The 21,604-nt window shown below is 40.6% G+C and overlaps 1 protein-coding gene across 2 annotated transcripts in view; it reads right to left on the bottom strand.

Moving 5' to 3' along the window:
• Window positions 1-21,604, bottom strand: part of TAF1B (TATA-box binding protein associated factor, RNA polymerase I subunit B) — a 59,010-nt gene that overhangs the window by 30,587 nt on the left and 6,819 nt on the right. For both annotated transcript variants that reach the window (XM_032652967.1, XM_032652969.1), the window contains exons 4-8: window positions 20,939-21,036; window positions 19,138-19,233; window positions 16,173-16,326; window positions 10,234-10,390; window positions 360-459 (exon numbers count right to left, since the gene is read on the bottom strand). In XM_032652967.1, coding sequence (XP_032508858.1) covers window positions 360-459; window positions 10,234-10,390; window positions 16,173-16,326; window positions 19,138-19,233; window positions 20,939-21,036 — 605 coding nt within the window. The remainder of the gene's footprint in view (window positions 1-359; window positions 460-10,233; window positions 10,391-16,172; window positions 16,327-19,137; window positions 19,234-20,938; window positions 21,037-21,604) is intronic.

The following is a 21,604-nucleotide window of genomic DNA, read 5'->3' as shown; positions in this document are numbered from 1 at the left end:
AGCAACATAGTGTGCAAATAACAACAAAAAATACTGTTTTTTAAATCTGAAATTACCTAAAGGTCTCTATATAAAACTTTTAGCCTCAACAATACACCTATTTGCAATGCACACACCTAACATTATAGCTGTATTTTGAGGATTGTGTAACCTAAAGGATTAGATGTAGCCACATAAGGAAAACAAAAAATAATTCTATTCTCCATTAAATTATGACTAATGTCCATATTTGAATAGAACAAAAACTCGATGACATTTTTTAAAACTCCAACACCAAATAAGTCAGGAGAGGAATATAAATCACCAAATTACTCTTGTGTCTTATAAGTGACTACAAAGTAAAAAAGAAAATAACATACCTCTATAGCAAAGATTCCTTTGTCACGCCCATATAATTTCATCTCTTCTGGAAAATGCTGAAAAGCATTTATATAAGGAATATGTTCCTCTTCAACGAATCTATATTTTTAAAAAGAGTTTCAATAAAAGATATGTAGTGATTTGGCAAAGTAAACAAAAGAGGTAAAAATGTATTTCAAAGACAAGGTGAGAATCAGTTGAGTATACTGTATATCCTACATATATGTAAGGATAATTAATCTGAAAATATCTATTATTCTCTGTACCCCTGTGTGGAGAAAACATTTAGTTGATTAATAATCTCTTAAGTTTCTGCCCAAATAGACAAAATATTTCTAAAAGGTGTGTTTATCTTATTTGTCAATTTACCACCAGGCTTGCAGACATGGCATTCCTTCCTCCTATCCCTAGTTCCTCTCACAATGATTAGCTCCTATTCATCTCTTAAATCACTTCTTCAGCGGGACCTTCCTTGATCCCTGTTTTCCTTGTTAGAATACCTCCTTGCCCACCATTCAGTCTCCAGTACCTATGACAGTGCACAGTAGGTGCCTGTCACTGGAAGAACAATTAAACAAAGGAACATTTGTTCACCACTCCATCTCAATGTCTGGTACATAGTAGCTGATCAAATATTTTGAGTAAATTATTGAGTTTAAAGAAACTAGCACATATATATAAATAAACACTCATACATACTTACAATTCATTCATTCGTTCAACAGAAATTTATTGACTACTATATACCCAACACTATTCTAGGCTGGGGGATACAGCAGGGAACAAAACAGTAAAATATTCTTGTTCCCATGGAGTTTACATTCTAATGAAAAGAGAAAGATGACAAAACAAATAAGTGAAATTTATAGTATGTCAGATAGGAAAAAACGGTAAGAAGAAAAATAAAGTAGAGAAGAATAGAGAAAGAGGGATGGGCACAGACTAACAGCATCCCATATACCCTCTGAACCAACAAACCACTACTCCAGGCACGTCCCCTGGAAACACTGTCTCTGCTTATAATATTATTATAATTTTCAAAAGTTTCAATCTGTGACAGAGTGGAAATTTAACAAATTGGTTCTTCATTACAGGTAAGTTAAGAAGCACTGCATTAGAGGAAAGTTGTCTCTACCTGTAAAACATATCCTGAACCCTTTCACCTCATTCCATTTCTATTACCACCACCCTAACCCAAGCCACTACCCTCTTGCTTCAAGTATAGAAAAGATCACCCGGTCTCCCTGCTTCCACCTGTGCCTACCTAGAATCCACTTTCCTCACAGTTGCCTGAGTGATCTTGAAAACATTAATCAGATTATGTGTCTCCTGCTAAAATCTTCCAGTGGCTTACTATCACACTTAAAGCCAAACTCCCAGTGGGAATGGGGTTTCCTTTTGGAGTGATGAATATATCCTGGAAATAGAGGTGATGGTTGCACAACCTTGTGAATATACTGACTGACTTGTACACTTTAAAAGGGTGAGTTGTATTGTATATGAACTATACCTCCAAAAAAAAAAAAAATCCACACTCCTAACTTGGCTTACAAAGACCTACATCTGGCCCCTGTTAATTATCTCCCTGTCCGCATCTTCCTACTCCTTCAAGTTCTTACTCCCATCACTTCAGCCTCCTCTGCTCCTTGATCACACAGAACTTGAAACTGCTTTAGAGCCTGGCACTAGCAGCCTCCCTCTACCTGGAATGCGAGTACTTCAGATATTCAGCTGCTGGCTCTATTTTCAGTCAGAGTGCGGCTTAAACTCCACCTTCTCAGTGAGGCCTTCCCTAATAACCCATCTAAAGTAGCCATCTGGTCATTCTCTATCACATCATCCTATTTCTTTCTTTTTTTGTTTTTTGCAGTACGCGGGCATCTCACTGTTGTGGCCTCTCCCGCTGCGGAGCACAGGCTCCGGACGCGCAGGCTCAGCGGCCATGGCTCACGGGTCCAGCCGCTCCGCGGCATGTGGGATCTTCCCGAAGCGGGGCACGAACCCGCGTCCCCTGCATCGGCAGGCAGATTCCCAACCACTGCGCCACCAGGGAAGCCCCATCATCCTATTTAAATCTCCTGAACAGCACTTCACTGTCTGATCGTTTTTTAATTTATTTGTGTACTTGCTCATCTAGTCTTAAACTTCACGAGAGCCGGGACTTGATCTATATATGGTTCACAACTGTATTTCAGGCGTCTAGACTCTAGAACAACACCTGTGTATAGTAGGTATTCAATGAATATTTGTGGAACAAATACATGTTGGCTATTTTTATTTATTATTATTGTTATTGTTAGGTAGGTAGGGTTCTTTAAAGGCTATCTAAGGGTTATGAATTTATCCTATAGACTACAGATGCTGCTAAAGGATTTATACAGGGAAGTGACATGCAGATCAGTATAAAATGTATGGGTATTGGGGTCAGGCTAATAATGTATTCCCTTCAAATCAGTGTTCTTTAAGTAGTTTTTCAATAGTAGTTCTCAAACTTTAGCATCCATTAGAATCTCCTTGAGGGCTTATTAAAACAGAGACTACCAGGCCCTGTCCCCAGAGTTTCTGATTCAGAAGGTTAGAATGGGTCCAAGAATTTACATTTCTAACAAATCACCGGGTGATGCTGACGCTGTTGTTTGGGGGACAACACTTTGAGAAGAACCTGTGACTTAGAGCTCTTTTCCAAGAAAAGCAGAGAAAGGGGATCAGTGGTGAAGTCTCTTTTCCTACTGCTCCAAGCAGTTAAACTGGGTCCCAAATTTGTATGTCCCAGGGCAAAATAAAAGCCCTCCAGCTATCTAGATCTAATCTCCTCGAAGGGAATTCCCCTTGGAGGGGGAAGGGAGGAAAGAGGGAGGAAAGGAAAGAGGGAGACAGAGGGGTGGGGAGAGAGGCAGAAGGAGAGGGGGGAGAGAGAGAGAGACAGATAGACAAAGGTGCAGGATCTTGCCCCATCCTTCCAACCACATACAATATTCTCCCTAAGAAGAATTTTCGGGCAAATATTACTTTTTCCATCTTGTGAGATTTCTAGGAGAGTTGTGTTACCCCCTTACAGACGGCCCTGTGTAGGATGGCTAACCCTGTTATCCAGCTCCAGTGACATGATTAGACTGCTGTTTCTATTAAGATCCCTCTGGTTTTCAGGAGGAAATGGACAGGAGTGGCACAAGACTCACTTGGAAGGCTGCTAAGTAACCCAGGTGAAGAGAGAGGGAATCGGGGAAAAGTCATTTGAGAGTTATTTTGGAAGTATAATTGAGAGGACATAATGATTAACTCTATTAACTATATGTAGAGAGAGGAAGGAGTCAAGGATGAGCCTCAGGTGGCTGTATGGGATGCAACATGGCGCAGGTATTTACGAAGAAAGGAAACACTAGAGGAGGAGCTGGAGTGAGGAGAGAGATGATGAAGGACTGCCCAGAAGGCAGGTGGATATATGAACATATGGGTCTGGCCCTCAGTAGACAAGTCTGGGCTGGAAATCCAGATTTGGGAATCATCATCGTATAGAAGGTAATTAAAGCCTTGGGAAAGGATGAGATCACCCAATGAGGGCATACAGAACAAGATGAGGTTTATAGTTATTTATTTTATTTTTGGCTGTGTTGGGTCTTCACTGCTGTGCATGGGCCTTCTCTAGTTGAGGTGAGTGGCGGCTACTCTTCGTTGCAGTGTGCAGGTTTCTCATTGTCGCGGCTTCTCTTGTTGCAGAGCACGGGCTCTAGGCACGCAGGCTTCAGGAGCTGTGGCACGTGGGCTCATTAGTTGTGGCTTGCAGGCTTTAGAGCTCAGGCTCAGTAGTTGTGGCACGTGGGCTTAGCTGCTCTGCGGCATGTGGGATCTTCCTGGGCCAGGGCTTGAACCCGTGTCCCTTGCACTGGCAGGCAGATTCTTAACCACTGCACCACCAGGGAAGCCCCGAGGTTTTTAGCTTAACAGTAAAATTCACTGAATCATGGACTCTCTGCATGTACTGCTTTTTGTGTTTTCTTTTAAACATCTTTATTGGAGTATAATTGCTTTCCAATGGTGTGTTAGTTTCTGCTGTATAACAAAGTGAATCAGCTATACTTACACATATAACCCCATACCCCCTCCCTCTTGCATTTTCCTCCTACCCTCCCTATCTCACCCCTCTAGGTGGTCACAAAGCACGAGCTGATCTCCCTGTGCTATGTGGCTGCTTCCCACTAGCTATCTATTTTACATTTGGTAGTGTATATATATATATGTCCATGCCACTCTCTCACTTCGTCCCAGCTTACCCTTCCCCCTCCCCGTGTCTTCAAGTCCATTCTCTACATCTGTGTCTTTATTCCTCTCCAGCCCCTAGGTTCTTCAGAACCTTTTTTTTATATATATATTCCATATATATGTGTTAGGATACGGTATTTGTTTTTCTCTTTCTGACTTACTTCACTCTGTATGACAGACTCTAGGTCCATCCACCTCACTACAAATAACTCAATTTCGTTTCCTTTTATGGCTGAGTAATATTCCATTGTATATATGTGCCACATCTTTCTTATCCATTCAGCTGTCGATGGACACTTAGGTTGCGTCCATATCCTGGCTATTGTAAATAGAGCTGCAATGAACATTATGGTACATGACTCTTTTTGAATTACGGTTTTCTCAGGGTGTAAGACCAGTAGTGGGACTGCTGAGTCATATAGTAGTTCTGTTTTTACTTTTTTAAGGAACCTCCATACTGCTCTCCATAGTGGCTGTACCAATTTACTTTCCCACCAACAGTGCAGGAGGGTTCCCATTTCTCCATACCCTATCCAGCATTTATTGTTTGTAGATTTTTTGATGATGGCCATTCTGACTGGTGTGAGGTGATATCTCATTGTAGTTTTGATTTGCGTTTCTCTAATGATTAGTGATGTTGAGCATCCTTTCATGTGTTTGTTGGCTATCTGTATATCTTCTTTGGAGAAATGTCTATTTAGGTCTTCTGCCCATTTTTGGATTGGGTTGTTTGTTTTTTTGATATTGAGCTGCTTCTATATTTTGCAGATTAATCCTTTGTCAGTTGCTTCATTTGCAAATATTTTCTCTCATTCTGAGGGTTGTCTTTTCGTCTTGTTTATGGTTTCCTTTGCTGTGCAAAAGCTTTTATGTTTCATTAGGTCCCATTTGTTTATTTTTGTTTTTATTTCCATTTCTCTAGGGGTTGGGTCAAAAAGGATCTTGCTGTGATGTATGTCAAAGAGTGTTCTGCTTATGTTTTCCTCTAAGAGTTTTACAGTGTCTGCCCTTACATTTAGGTCTTTAATCCACTTTGAGTTTACTTTTGTGTATGGTGTTAGGGAGTGTGCTAATTTCATTCTTTTACATGTACCTGTCCAGTTTTCCCAGCACCACTTATTGAAGAGGCTGTCTTTTCTCCATTGTATATTCTTCCCTCCTTTATCAAAGATAAGGTGACCATATGTGTGTGGGTTTATTTCTGAGCTTCCTATTCTGTTCCATTGATCTATATTTCTGTTTTTGTGCCTGTACCACACTGTCTTGATTACTGTAGCTTTGTAGTATAGTCTGAAGTCTGGGAGCCTGATTCCTTCAGCTCCACTTTTCTTTCTCAAGACTGCTTTGGCTATTTGGGGTCTTTTGTGTTTCCATGCAAATTGTGAATTTTTTTGTTCTAGTTCTGGGAAAAATGCTATTGGTAGTTTGATAGGGATTGCACTGAATCTGTAGATTGCTTTGGGTAGTATAATCATTTCCACAATGTTGATTCTTCCAATCCAAGAACATGGTATATCTCTCCATCTGTTTGTATCATCTTTAATTTCTCTCATCAGTGTCTTATAGTTTTCTGCATACAGGTATTTTGTCTCCTTAGGTAGGTTTATTCCTAGGTATTTTATTCTTTTTGTTGCAGTGGTAAATGGGAGTGTTTCCTTAATTTCTCTTTCAGACTTTTCATCATTTGTGTATAGGAATGCAAGAGATTTCTGTGCATTAATTTTGTATCCTGCTACTTTATCAAATTCATTGATGAGCTCCAGTAGTTTTCTGGTAGCATCTTTAGGATTCTCTATGTATAGTATCATGTCATCTGCAAACAGTGACAGTCTTACTTCTTCTTTTCTGATTTGGATTCCTTTTATTTCTTTTTCTTCTCTGACTGCTGTGGCTAAAACTTCCAAAACTATGTTGAATAACAGTGGTGAGAGTGGTCAACCTTGTCTTGTTCCTGATCTTAGTGGAAATGGTTTCAGTTTTTCACCCCTGAGAATGCTGCTGGCTGGGGGTTTGTCATATATGGCCTTTATTATGTTGAGGAAAGTTCCCTCTATGCCTACTTTCTGGAGTGTTTTTATCATAAATCGGTGTTGAATTCTGTCAAAAGCTTTTTCTGCATCTATTGAGATTATCACATGGTTTATATCCTTCAATTTGTTAATATGGTGTATCACATTGATTGCTTGGCGTATAATGAAGAATCCTTGCATTCCTGGGATAAACCCCACTTGATCACGGTGTATGATCCTTTAATGAGCTGCTGGATTGTTTGCTAGTATTTTGTTGAGGATTTTTGCATCTATGGTCATCAGTGATATTGGCCTGTAGTTTTCCTTTTTTGTAACATCTTTGTCTGGGTGTGGTATCAGGGTGATGATGGCCCCGTAGAATGAGTTTGGGAGTGTTCCTCCCTCTGCTATATTTTGGAAGAGTTTGAGAAAGATAGGTGTTAGCTCTTCTCTAAATGTTTAATAGAATTCACCTGTGAAGCCATCTGGTCCTGGGCTTTTGTTTGTTGGAAGGCTTTTAATCACAGTTTCAATTTCAGTGCTTGTGATTGGTCTGTTTATATTTTCTATTTCTTCCTGGTTCAGTCTCAGAAGGTTGTGTTTTTCTACGAATGTGTCCATTTCTTCCAGGTTGTCCATTTCACTGGCATATAGTTGCCTGTAGTAATCTCTCACGGTCCTTTGTATTTCTGCAGTGTCAGTTGTTACTTCTCCTTTTTCATTTCTAATTCTGTTGATTTGAGCCTTCTCCCTTTTTCTTGAGTCTGGCTAATGGTTTATCAATTTTGTTTATCTTCTCAAAGAACCAGCTTTTAGTTTTATTGATCTTTGCTATCATTTCCTTCACTTCTTTTTCAGTTATTTCTGATCTGAGCTTTATGATTTCTTTCCTTCTGCTAATTTTGGGTTTTGTTTGTTCTTCTTTCTCTAATTGCTTTAGGTGTAAGGTTAGGTTGTTTGAGATTTTTCTTGTTTCTTGAGGTAGGATTGTACTGCTATAAACTTCCCTCTTAGAACTGCTTTTGCTGCATCTCATAGGTTTTGGGTCGTTGTGTTTTCATTGTCATTTGTTTCTAGGTATTTTTTGATTTCCTCTTTGATTTCTTCACTGATCTCTTGGTTATTTAGTAGCATACTGTTTGGCCTCCATGTGTTTGTATTTTTTACAGTTTTTTTTCCTGTAATTGATATCTAGTCTCAGAGCGCTGTGGTCAGAAAAGATACTTGATACAACTTCAGTTTTCTTAAATTTACCAAGGCTTGATTTGCAACCCAAGACATGATCTATCCTGGAGAATGTTCCATGAGCATTTGAGAAGAAAGTGTATTCTGTTGTTTTTGGATTGAATGCCCTGTAAATATCAATTAAGTCCATCTTGTTCAATGTATCATTTAAAGCTTGTGTTTCCTTATTTATTTTCATTGTGGATGATCTGTCCATTGGTTAAAGTCCCCTACTATGACTGTGTTACTGTCAATTTCCCCTTTTATGGCTGTTAGCATTTGCCTTATGCATTGAGGGCCTCCTATGTTGGGTACGTAAGTGTTTACAAATTGTTATACTTCTTCTTGGATTGATCCCTTTATCATTATGTAGTGTCCTTCTTTGCGTCTTGTAATAGTCTTTATTTTAAAGTCTATTTTGTCTGATATGAGAATTGCTACTCCAGCTTCCTTCTGATTTCCATTTGCATGGAATATCTTTTTCCATCCCCTCACTTTCAGTCTGTATGTGTCCCTAGGTTTGAAGTGGGTCTCTCGCAGACAGCATATATACGGGTCTTGTTTTTGTATCCATTCAGCCAGCCTATGTCTTTTGGTTGGAGCATATTTACATTTAAGGTAGTTATCGATATGTATGTTCATATTACCATTTTCTTAATTGTTTTGGGTTTGTTATTGTAAGTCTTTCCCTTGTGTTTCCTGCCTAGAGACGTTCCTTTAGCATTTGTTGTAAAGCTGGTTTGGTGGTGCTGAATTCTCTTAGCTTTTGCTTGTCTGTAAAGTTTTTTTTTTTTTTTTTTTTTTTTTGCGGTACGCGGGCCTCTCACTGTTGTGGCGCACAGGCTCCGGACGTACAGGCTCATCGGCCATGGCTCACGGGCCTAGCCGCTCCACAGCATGTGGGATCTTCCCGGACCGGGGCACGAACCCGCATCCCCTGCATCGGCAGGCGGACTCTCAACCACTGCGCCACCAGGGAAGCCCGTCTTTAAAGGTTTTAATTTCTCTGTTGAATCTGAATGAGATCCTTGCTGGGTAGAGTAACCTTGGTTACAGGTTTCTCCCTTTCGTCACTTTAAATATGTCCTGCCACTCCCTTCTGGCTTGCAGAGTTTCTGCTGAAAGATCAGCTGTTAACTTTATGCGGATTCCCTTGTATGTAATTTGTTGCTTTTCCCTCGCTGCTTTTAGTATTTTTTCTCTGTATTTAATTTTTGACAGTTTGATTAATGTGTCTTGGCGTGTTTCTCCTTGGATTTATCCTGTATGGGACTCTCTGCGCTTCCTGGACATGACTGACTATTTCCTTTTCCGTATTAGGGAAGTTTTCAACTTGCATGTACTGTTAATTACATCTGAGAAAAGCCTTGTTATTTGGTTGATGTGGCCAAATTCAAAGGCACTATCCTCATCCAGAGGCATTTTATTTAACCAAAGGGCCGAGTGCCTATAATGATGATGATGATGAAGAAAACATAAACAACAATAACCAGCATTGAGTTCTTATTATGTGCCAGGCACTGTGTGCTTTTCATGCAGTACTAATTATTAAAAGTAGTCTCAAACCCTCTGAGGTAGATATTCTTATTAGCCTCATTTTACCAATGAAGAAACAGAGGCAGAGAGAAATTAAATAACTTACTCAAGGTCCTATAACACATAAGTGGCAGAGCCAGGATTTGAACCCAGGAGTCTGGTTCTAAATCTGTGCTCTTAAAATCACTCTACACACTAAAAAAAACTCAAATGTTATTATTTAGAACACATATTAAGCAAGGGAAGATTAACGCATTAATGATTTTGGCACATCTTCTGTTTAATGAGAAATTCTTACACAGGACGCCATAATTTATTCATTAACTATAAAACGCAGCAGATTACCTTGAAAAATGTAAATGCTGACTATCTACATAACAGGTTCTTTTAATAGCTTTGTTTTTAATTTTGGCTTATAAACACAACCTATATTTTAGCTCTTAACAATACCAATGTATGCTTTTGTGTAACTACTAATAACATTTGCCAATGTAAAGGTCATCTGTTCATCTTCTCTGTCAAAAATGAAAAACACTTAATACTACTACTCAGGTAATTAAATGTCACTTTTCATCTTCAAAGCACTTTACTCACATTAGATAATTAATTTTCTAATACCCCATTGTAAGATAAATAGTATTATTTCCACTATATAAATAAGGAAACCACGGAGATGAATTATTAGCCCAAGGAGAATTAAATTTCAGCGTTAGAATTCAGACTGCCCCCCAATCTTTCCCTTCCTTAATTTAAGCCTCCTTGTAAAATCCAAAATACCCAAGGTTGTCTCCTAGTGCACACAGATAGTCAGTAGAAACATCATTAGACGAGAGGCCCAGCTTACCTCAGGAGATCCGCAAGAGTGAGTGTCTCCCTCTGCCAAAGCAATGACAGGTAGCAGAAAGCTAGCGTCCGTGGCACAGTCATCTTCACAATTCCCTTCTCCTTTCGCAGTGAATACTCAACTCCGTCAAGAGATCCAGAACAGACAGATGCTGTTTCTAAAAGGACAAAGGGAGATTTTTAAAAGCACAAGCAACTATTCTGGACAACAAAGAAGAAAACCAGCAAAATCCAAAGCGGTATTTTAAATATCTTTAGGTTACTGATATGATCTTTACAAAGAACAATTTGGCAATAAAGAGCAATAACGATTCAGAAGAAAATTGGCCAAAAAGGTAACTGCTGGTTCTTTGTTGGGAGTCGGATGAGCTGAGATTCCAAGGATGGATTTGTCTTGTTTGAATTTCTGTATAGTTAACAGGAACAATTTTTCAAATAAATAAAAGGAAAAACAATTACAAAGCAAAAAATGTGTAATTCCTTTGAGTCACGCCTCAACTCACATGTCCCCTTCTCTGAGAGGCTCTCCAAACACTAGCTAAGGCAGCACCCCCTCCCACTCCCATCCTCCAGGCATCCTTCCCCACGGGGCATTATTCCATCCTCAACTCATTCATTCCACAAATACTTATCCACCTCATTCTTTGTGCCACTCTTCTAGCTCTGGGGAAATGACAGTGTACAGTCTCTCATCTCTCCTAAAACCTACATACTAGTAGTGAGAGACAGTAAATAAACGCCCCCCCCACACACAAAAATTTGCAGACAGTGGTTAAGCACAACACAGATGAATAGCACTGGAGCGGCATACAAAATGATGGGAAGGGAAGAGACATGTGCTATTTTACACAGGTGGTCAGAGAAGCCACTTTGGGGAAGTGACTTCTGAGCAGAGACCTGAATGAAATCAGAGAATAAGTCTTAAGGATCTGGAGAGGAACACCAAGTACATTAGCAGAGTCAACCTGAAGGAACATCAAGGAAGCCAGTGTGGCGAGAGCACCACGGGTGAGGGGCAAGTGTTAAGACATGACAGGAGAGAGTAAGAAACCATATTGCTAAAGGGCTTTGTTGGTCGTGATTTGTACTTTAGATTTTCTTCTAAGTACGTAAGAAGTTTCTGGAGAGTTTTAAACAGAAGAGCTACATGATCTCATTTATGGTTTTAAAAGGTTCCCCTGGCTGCTATGAAGAGTGGAGCTGGGGCGGGCACACGGGAGACCACGATTCCAGGTCGACAACAACGGGCACTTGTACTGGAGCGGCGACCCTACAGATGGTGAGACGTGGCTGGATTCTGGACATATTTTGAAAGCAGAGTCAAGAGGATTAACTGATGGACTGGATGTGAAGAATGAGAAAAAAAGAGAAGACAAGTAGGATTCTAAGGGTTTTGGACTGAGCGGCAAGAAGAATGGAGGTGCCAGTTACTGAGACAAGGAAGATGGCAAAAGATCAGGTTTGACGAGAAATCAAGATATCAGAACTGCACAAGTGTAAGATTTTATTAAGCATACAAACAGAAATGTTGAGGGTAGCTGAATATAAAGAATCCTGTAGTTCAGAGGATGGGCAAGAGATAGGAATTTTAGGGTTGTCAGGATATAACTGGTGTTTAAAGTAAGGAGTGAGGGTAGATTTAAAAAGCAGGATGAGGAATGACCCTGAGAAACTCCAAGTTTTCTCGGGCAAAAACTCTCCAAATTATCCCTCAAAATCCCCTTTTCCGGGCTTCCCTGGTGGCGCAGTGGTTGAGAGTCCACCTGCCGATGCAGGGGACACGGGTTCGTGCCCCGGTCCGGGAGGATCCCACATGCCGCAGAGAGGCTGGGCCCGTGAGCCATGGCCGCTGGGCCTGCGCGTCCGGAGCCTGTGCTCCACGACGGGAGAGGCCACAACAGTGAGATGCCCATGTACCTCAAAAAAAAAAAAAAAAAAAAAAACATGCAAAGATTCAGGGTCAAGGCATGTTGTGGCAACACTGTTTATAATAAGACAAAAATTTCAAACAACCAAATGACTGGAATAGAAATGTAATTAAATAACTCCATGCAAGAGAGCAGTGCATAACAATTTACACAATGCTTTAGATCAGTGGTTTTCAAGGTACAGACCCTGGAGCAGGTATATTAGCATCACCTGAGAACCTACTAGAGCCGCAAATTACCGAACCTACCAGTCTGTGGTTTTACAAGCCCTCCAGGTGATTCTGGTGGATGCTAAAGTTTGAAGACTACAGTTTTAAAGGAATATACAAGGACACAAATTTCCATAAAATATTATGTTAAAACCTTCTATATATATTATATATATAATAACATGTAGGGACTTCCAGTTAAGATGGCAGATTGAAAACATACATTAGGCTCTGTTCTGTCACACTTCAATTATAAAGAAATTTTCAAAAGATATAAATACAAGAACAAATAACATGGAAAAGGAGACAACGGTAATAAAAATTTAAAAGCCGGAAAGCAAATGGATGGATGATTATTGCCTTAGCAGTGCTGAGAAAGCTGGATTCACAGCCAGCAGTAGGGAAAGCCAGAAAGCAATCTAATTTTCCCCTGGGGACCTCTAAGGAAAGCTCAGGAATCGATTAAACCAGGTACCCCTGGAAACTGAGTGAAGTAGGACTAATACTGGGAGGAGAGCTTGAAAGTCCGATTAAGAAGAAGTTAGGCACCCAGACTTCTCCCCAAACTCCATGCGGCCAAATGACTGCTCCCCAATCTTGCCAGAAAATTGGAAGTTTCTCCTCTAGAGACAGTAAAACAAAGGGCTCTCTGGGATACACAGTTGAAGTAGGGGTATCTTACTGAAAACAGGAGGATTAAGTGAACGTTTACATATTGAGTATTGAGACAACTCCTTCCTCCCCTGAGGCCTTTTTCCCACCCAGTTCCCAGAACAGTCAGGTTTACAACCTCCAAATGGAAAATCTGATCAGCTAGGGGGGAAATAAATTAAAGATGACAATGCTGAAGGTTCACCAAGAAAATAAACCAGAGTAGAGCTGACAAGATTAATCATGGGTAGAAAGTTTCAATCAACTTTTCAATCTCCATTCTTAAACAGGACTAGCCTTCTTAGGCTTGCTAAACACTTGAAGAAATCCTCTAATATAAACAGGCAAGGCCAAAACAAACTTTCAAATCTGTGGGAAATAATATTACTATCCTCAGCAAAATAAGAAAAGATGCTCCACAAAAATGAGGGCGTGAACCAAGAGGGAAGATGAAGTGAGATCAAGGAAATAAGAAATTTAACAAGAGAGAGGTGACAGAATCCTTGGAATGGTGGTAAAGAGATCCCAGAGACAGCTGGGACACAGGTCTGGAAATACATCATTCTAGATCAGAGCAGCTCAGAAGCTCCAGAAAGTCTATTACAGAAGATGAAATTGACAGAATATCTAAGGAATTGAGAGATTTTCAGAACTGAGGGGAAGTGTGGAGATACATTAGTAATAAATTATGGATTAGTAATAAATAAATAGAAAACTAAACGAATAACAAGACAATTATCAACTCTGGAAAAACCAAAAGATATACAGAAAAAGTAATCATAGTAAGCTATGTGGTTCAGTTCTGACTAGCATTTATACACTTACAATTTAAGCACCAAAAATTGATCCAGTAAAAAATTATATTGGAAAGACAGAGAATGAGAAATTCATAATTGTGTGTTGGTAACTACATGGGGAGGGGGGCAGTGAAGGATGAGTGAAAGAGCTAAGGCTTCATCTTCCATAGTGGGAATTTAATCGCTAATGTCCAAAACCGGAAATCAAGATGTAGTACTAGAAGCATGCGATAGGGACACGCAGGTTGCAAGAGAGTTGAAAATGAATGAATGCCTCTTGGAAACAGGACATTTCGGGGAGACAATGGACTGCAATTTATTTTTATTTGTTATTTTTGTAATTTATTATAACAAGTCATAAATTTATTTGAATTAACATGCATGTAGAATTCTGATTTAAAAAATTTAAAGAATGATGAAATAGCTCACATTTTTGCAAAACAAAATAATAAAACTCTTTCCCTTTCTCTCTATATATACATGAATAAAAAACCTGAGCTGGGACGAAGTGAGAGAGTGGCATGGACATATATACACTACCAAATGTAAAATAGATAGCTAGTGGGAAGCAGCCGCATAGCACAGGGAGATCAGCTCTGTGCTTTGTGACCACCTAGAGGGGTGGGATAGAGAGGATAGGAGGGAGGCTCAAGAGGGAGGGGATATGGGGACATATGTATGCATATGGCTGATTCACTTTGTTGTACAACAGAAACTAACACAACATTGTAAAGCAATTATACTCCAATTTAAAAAAACAAAAACAAAAAACCTTTTGGAGTATAGTAGAATACAGTGGCAGTGGTTATTCTGGGGTGATAAAATAACTGGTGATTTTATTTTCTTTATGAATATCTGCATTTCTTTGGCCGCACCGCACAGCTTGTGGGATCTTAGTGCCCCGACCAGGAATTGAACCCGGGCCCCGGCAGTGAAATCCTAACCACTGGACCGCCAGGGAATTCCCATGAATACCTCCATTTTATAGTTTTGTAATAAGAGTTGTCTGAATAGTTACACTTAATGTAAAAATGAAAATAATGCTCTAAGGATCATCATTTACTAAAAAACAAACATGCAAGCAAAAACCCCTAACATAGGTAAATAATCACGATGCTTTCTTTAAAAGGCTTGGATGGGGGTACTTTCCTGGTGGTCCAGTGGGTAAGACTCTGCACGCCCAATGCAGGGGGTCTGGGTTTGATCCCCGGTCAGGGAACCAGATCCTGCATGCATGCCACAACTGAGAGTCTGCATGCCGCAACGAAGATTCTGCGTGCTGCAACTATGACCCAGCACAGCCAAAATAAACAAAGAAACCAAATAAATAAATATATTTTAAAAAATAAATAAAAGGCTTGGATGGTTTAGAGTTGTAGTCCTCTGGGACTATCTGAGCCAGGCTTGCCTGAAAGCATGGAGAAGGAAACTCCAGAGACTCCATGCTGCCCAATTGTCCTAGGATTCTAACTTCTTTGGACACAAAATGTAACTTAACTGATATCTGTGTCATTGTGCAGCCCAACAAGAAGTGTAGATATGCTGAAAAAAACAGACAAAACAAAACAAAACAAAAGAAACGAGGATATGCTGACAATAGGAATTTTTGATCTTTGGAGGGCAAGGGACTTGCAAATAAGCACTCCATACTTCTGAAGTGTTTTGTTGAAAATTTTATATAACCATGCTTAATGCAGATTTCAACAATCCCTAACACCAGAGGTTTTGGAAGCTATCTCTCAAAGAACTCTATCAGCACACATCAAGATTCTAGCAATCTGTAATAAATTCTTGGTCTGTTCTTTGAGCTCTGTTTTCCACTTTTTTTTTTTTAAAGGAGTGTGGAAACTAATATCATGAATAAATGCTTTCAGGAGGTCTATATCTGTAACCTTAAATATATTCCTTATCTACTTTAAATTATGGAATTAAATCAGCAGGTAAGACACATGTGTACACACACGTAATATGGTACGTTTTATTCAGCCTGCTATGCTGAGAAATTGGGCGACTTATCTCTGACTCTTGTCTATCTTACCTTATGGCTAAGTTCTGCCATTTCTCTGCTGCAACTTTTCTCTGAAAATTCTGAGCCCACATCTATCTTTACGGAGCTAGCATCCTTTGTGGATCTACTTACTGTTTAGCTCCCTTTAAAAATCACACCAAAAAACTCATGTAGAGACGATGTACCTTTTTAAAAATTGCACTAAGATTTCATTTAGTTTACCTTTCTCCTTGCCATATGATTCAACAAGTCATTCTTCCTCGCTAGGCCAAGTTTCCCTCCTTGGAATATGAAGAGATTAGACTATTTTTAAGATGCATTGCCAGCTAGTTTGATTCTCATCTTACCTGATTGTGATGCTTTGATGATGGGGAAAGGCTTTTGAGTGTGGACATCAGGCTGAGATTCTGCTCCACTTTCAACAAAAGAAGGACAGCTCAGGTCACTCAGCAGCTCAGGCTCACTGTCCCAGTCTGAATGACTTGGATTATCTTCTAATACCTATTTTGTAAAATGTATAAATTATGATTTTACAGGAATTTACAACATAATTAATTTCCACAAACATCACCAATTCCTGAGCATCACAAACACCAGAAAAGGACCCCTCTAGAGACCTGCAGCCGTCCGCCCAGTCCCCGTGACCGGAAGAGCCCGACTTCCACACGTGCTCCCCAGCACCTCCCGGCAACGCTTCTTGGAGAAGGGCTTCAGTCAAGCGTGAGCAAGGAAACAGGCAGACATGTCAGGCCTCCTTCTCTCTGTAACTAACACCTCTCTTGCAGCTCTAGTATCAACACCAATAAAAACATCAAGTGTCAATAATGACTCCAGGCACACTAAGGCTTGACAAGGATATACTATCTCTTACCCTTGTTTAATTTTTCACACACGTATTGTTGGAATGGTGGTCAGAGTGTCCCTAAGAAAGGTCAGCGGGCTGGCTACCTAAAGGCCTCACTGACTGACATTACCTTGGGGAACTGATCACAGTCAAAAAGCCATGCTCTCAACCACGCAGGCCAAGAAACTTGATCTTATTATGAGGAGATAAAGCTCATGTTAAAGAAAATCACGAGAGAATGAGACAAAAAAAATCAGGGACAGGATAATGCTTGTGTGTTCTGTCAAGCACATCCCCTCCGACAGGAGAGCCCATGAGCGGCCAGGCAACCATAAAGCTGGCTGATAAGCGGAGACTGAGAAAACCGAAGCAATCCTGAGGAAACGTCCACAGGCTCCCGCAGGCAACCGTCTGCCGGCAGCTCCACCACGCGCTCTGCCCTCCGTCGGATTCTTCTGGTGTGCTCTCCACGCTCCCCTCTAAAGCCAGTGTCTCCCTTTGTGCACTCGATCCCACCCACTTTCTACTCAAAGGTTAGCATTCACTTCTATTCGTTCTCCATCAAGAATTTCTTCTTTCTCCTGTATCATTCCTATCAGTGCACCATGATGAATTCCACTTGAAGAAAAAAATTCCCCTTGACTCCAGCTACAAGGCGATTTCTCTGTACTTCTTCGCAGCAAAGTGCCCAGAGAGAGAGAGCTGTCCAGACTCGCTGGCTCCAATTCCTCTCCTCTCCGTCCCCCATTCCAGGCGGAGTTTTGATCCCACTGCTCCGCTCTTCGACTGTCAGCCCTCTCCCTTCCTGAGCTGGAGGCAGCATTTCTCCCAGTGGATCACTCCCCTCCTCTTGAAACACTCTGTCCCTTGGTTTCTAGAATGCCCCCTTCACTCCCTAGGCTTTCCTCCCGCCTCACCAGTGGCTCCTCAGGCTTCTTTGCTGATTCCTCCCTCTTTCATCCCAGACACCTTAACCCTAGCGTGGCCCAGAGCTCAGTTCTTGGTCCTCTTCTCTGTCTTCACTCCTCAGGGATGTCATCTGGTCTTGTGGTTTTAAATACCATTCACTACATATATTGCCTTCAATTCTAAAATGCACTCCCATGTCTCCGCAGTCTAACATCCCTGAAATCAGGATGTGTCTTACAATCAGGGGCATGTCATGATTTAATTTGCAGCATTATCTTTTCTTGGAAGTACTTAAAATAATGGTGCATCTTACAAACAATGGCATTTTAGTTTTGATTATAGTGTAAGCTGCCAGCTTCTAAATTTACAACTCCAGCCCAGACCTCTCCTCTGAGCTGAAGATCTGTTTATCTGAGGACGTGACATTTCCTCTTGGATGTCCAAAAGCTGTCTCAAATTTATGCCCAAAACTGAACTATCATTATTCCTGCTCCACCTGCTACTTCTTTTCTTTTTTATTTATTTATTTTATTTTTGGCTGCATTGGGCCTTTGTTGCTGTGCGCGGGCTTTCTCTAGTTGCAGCGAGTGGGGGCCCCTCCTCGTTGCAGTGTGCGGGCCTCTCGTTGTGGTGACCTCTCTCATTGCGGAGCACGGGCCCTAGGCGGGCAGGCTTCAGCAGTTGCGGCACGCAGGCTCAGTAGTTGTGGCTCGCGGGCTCTAGAGCACAGGCTCAGCAGCTGTGGCACACGGGCTTAGTTGCTCCACGGCATGTGGGATATCCCCGGACCAGGGCTTGAACCCATGACCCCTGCACTGGCAGGCGGATTCTTAACCACTGCGCCACCAGGGAAGCCCCCATCTGCTATTTCTAAACTTCTTGTTCTTAGGACCTATTTCTTTCACTGCTGGGTCACTAAATTCTGCATGTGGAACCTACGAGACCCCAACCAAAGAAGGAAACACTGGGCCAAGTTTCTAAGCTCTTAACAAAAGTCTGTCAAATAGATTCAGAATCTCTTCCCAGCCCTGGAGAGTAAGTATCACACATAAAACACATCAAAGCTTACCAAACCCACATTTCTCAGCAGTGGAATCCTCCCCTACCCCAGATAAAATGATCCATGGCACACTTACAAAGCACTAATAGCAAACTGCTAAAAATCTAACTGCTTTGACGGATGGGGGTGGGTGGTGAAACACCCAGATGATAACTGAGCTGAATCTTGAAACACCAAGTAAAGGAAGTAGGTGTTCCAAGCAGAAAGAATAATATATGCAAAAAAGCTTTTAATAGCACAATGGTAGAAATTCCTTAAGCTTCTATTTAGAAACTTAACCACAAATTTCTTTGTTTTCAACTGGTCAAATAAGACATCAATGTCTTATTTGGGGTCAGTGTTTAGATCAGTGACCCTGTCCTTCTGGACTGTAAAGGAAACCTCTTCACTGAAAACCCTCTGCCAAGCATCATAAACCCAGGTAAGGCTGAACCTCATCTTCATCTCTACCTTTCACTAGACATGCTTTCTGGTCCCACTTTTCAGATTTGTGACTTACCGTAGTTTTCCTTCTACTGGTATAAACTGGGTTTTTACAATATGCCTGCTTGCTCTTCTGAAGGTAGCGCTTCCAAAAATTATGTAAAACTTCATTCTAAGGTAGAAGGGAAATGAGTGGTGCTTCAGGTTATGATGAAAAATATACTGGCACATCTACACCACAGAATCGCTACTCTCCTGTACTTTACATACTGCTTCCATCTATATGTATTCTTACCTTTCTTACCTAAATTTCCTTAAGAAGAATGATCATTTCAATGTCAGGTATACGGGAAGCATGGAATAAATTCTTCTTAATCTTAGATTTTAGTTCCATATAGTCACCTAGTTGAATCCCTTCCTTTGACAAGTTAAGCAAATTAAGATTCAGAGAAACAAAGTAATTTACATGTGACTACACTTCCAGTTAGGGGCAAAGCTGCTACTGGGTCCAGTGACCTATTGACACCCCTCCCTCTTACTGTCCCCACCCTCGTCCAAGTGAAAGTAAAACAAAACAAACCAAAACAATTTTTCCATTTATTCATCACCTACCTGCTAGGTACAAGGCATCCATAAGCTTTAACACAATCCTGCAAGATAGCTACTATCTCTTATTTTACCACTGAAGAAACTGAGTAACTTTGCCAAAATGACCTAGCCAATAAGTAGAAAAGCCATGAATGGGATTTGGAGTCGGTCCTGATTCCAGAGCCTGTGTTCTGGCTGTGCCATTTAACTGGTCAGGTCTAAACAGTTATACTCATGGGTTAATTTCAGAGAAACTGTTTTCAGGATTAATCCCGATGAAGCAGGTAGAAGGCCACACAGGTATAAACCCTACTGAAGCTAGTTGGTGTAACTAACAGAAACCACTTACTGAAAAACACTTATACACAGGATGACTGCAAGGAGAAACCAGATTCACAAAGCCCAGACTACCAGTAATCTTACCTGACGCAGTGACTGTCATGGGTAAGGCTCAGAGTCCACTTAGGCCATGCACTGGCCTATGGGTCATCCTGCCAGCCTGCCGCAGACACTGGTTTGAACAGCAAAGGCTACTTTACAAATCTCTTCTTGGTGACTTCAGCAGACACTGAGCTCTCTCCCTTTTCTTTTTGCTCTTATTTTCATTTATGAGCATACTGCTATATACTGTCGTGTTTACTCATTCCACATAGGCATGAAACCCTCTCTCCAGCTAAGCTGAATCCAGCAGCATCACCGTCATCTGGAAACTTGTTAGAACTGCAAATTCTTGGGCGCTACTCCAGACCTACTTAATCAGAACCTCTGGAATGAGGTCAAGCGATCTGTGTTTTAACAAGCCTTTTAGGTGATTCTGATACATATACACTCAAGTTTAAAAACCACTGGTTTAATGTATCACTCCACAAAGTGCATTCTCTGGAACTCAAGTCCCGATGGATGCTACCCACACGTATACATGCCAAAGGATTTTGCTCTCAAATTGTGAATACTGCATACTACATCCCCTAGGAAATCAAAAAGCACACTAACACATAAAAGGCACCAATAAGTGGGCAAAGTTATTTGTTTTACTTTAACCCAGTGTTTCCTAAATACCTGAAGACTAAAACCTTATTTTCTTTTGGACGTATTACTTATTTCTATCCTGTAGAACACACTTTAGGAATTGCTGGTCTAGTAAAAGGATTAAAGCAAAATCATCAGAAAAATGATTCTTTCTAGTAGGCCTAATGTTATTACTGATAGCCCTCCTTAGTATCACTCTAAGTCTACTGTTCTTCAAACAACAAAATGTAAAGCTAACATCTAGGCACACATGGACTTACCTTTAACTCTGGGCCTACTCCAAGGGTCTGTAAGGCTTTTGCTTGTTGATAAAGTATGTGCTGAAAACCTTCGCACACATACCAATCCCAGCCTTTCTCTAAATGACAGATGACAGGTTTCAGATATTTGCATTCCTAACTTACTAAATGTCGTGCTGCTACACAGTTACAATTGTGTTTTATACACTTCAACTGGAATTTTTTCGTACCCCTGAGTAGAGTTTCCATTCTTATACTCTCTTGCTTCCCATCTGGCAAATCTGTACATAAATGCTAAAGCTGAACAACATTTTTATAATTTATCAGATTTTAAATATTTTAAATTATCTATAGTTTTTCTGAAATGTTAATGTTCAGAGACAGAAAAATGAACAGTCACCACATTAAAAAAATGAAATGTTTTATAAATATATACTGTACTGAACAATGCCCAGCAGAATCCTAAATGAAAGGACACTCAACACTCAGCCACTGCTTGTATGACTCCTCTGTTCCAACTCACATGGAAAGGGAACAATGAGTATTTGGAGAATGAACGAACAAAAGTGAAGATGTGAAGCTCCAAGATCGCAGGAAAGGGCAATAAGAATATACAAAGAAAATAAACTGCTCAACGGCATTCTCCTTTTCTCAAGATGGTTCTAGGTTCTTGGGTGAAACTGAAAG

Source organism: Phocoena sinus, chromosome 13 (assembly GCF_008692025.1).
Source record: "Phocoena sinus isolate mPhoSin1 chromosome 13, mPhoSin1.pri, whole genome shotgun sequence".
Taxonomy (NCBI): Eukaryota; Metazoa; Chordata; class Mammalia; order Artiodactyla; family Phocoenidae; genus Phocoena; species Phocoena sinus.
Note: the sequence above shows the minus strand (reverse complement) of the source record. Positions and strands in the feature narration are given on the sequence as shown.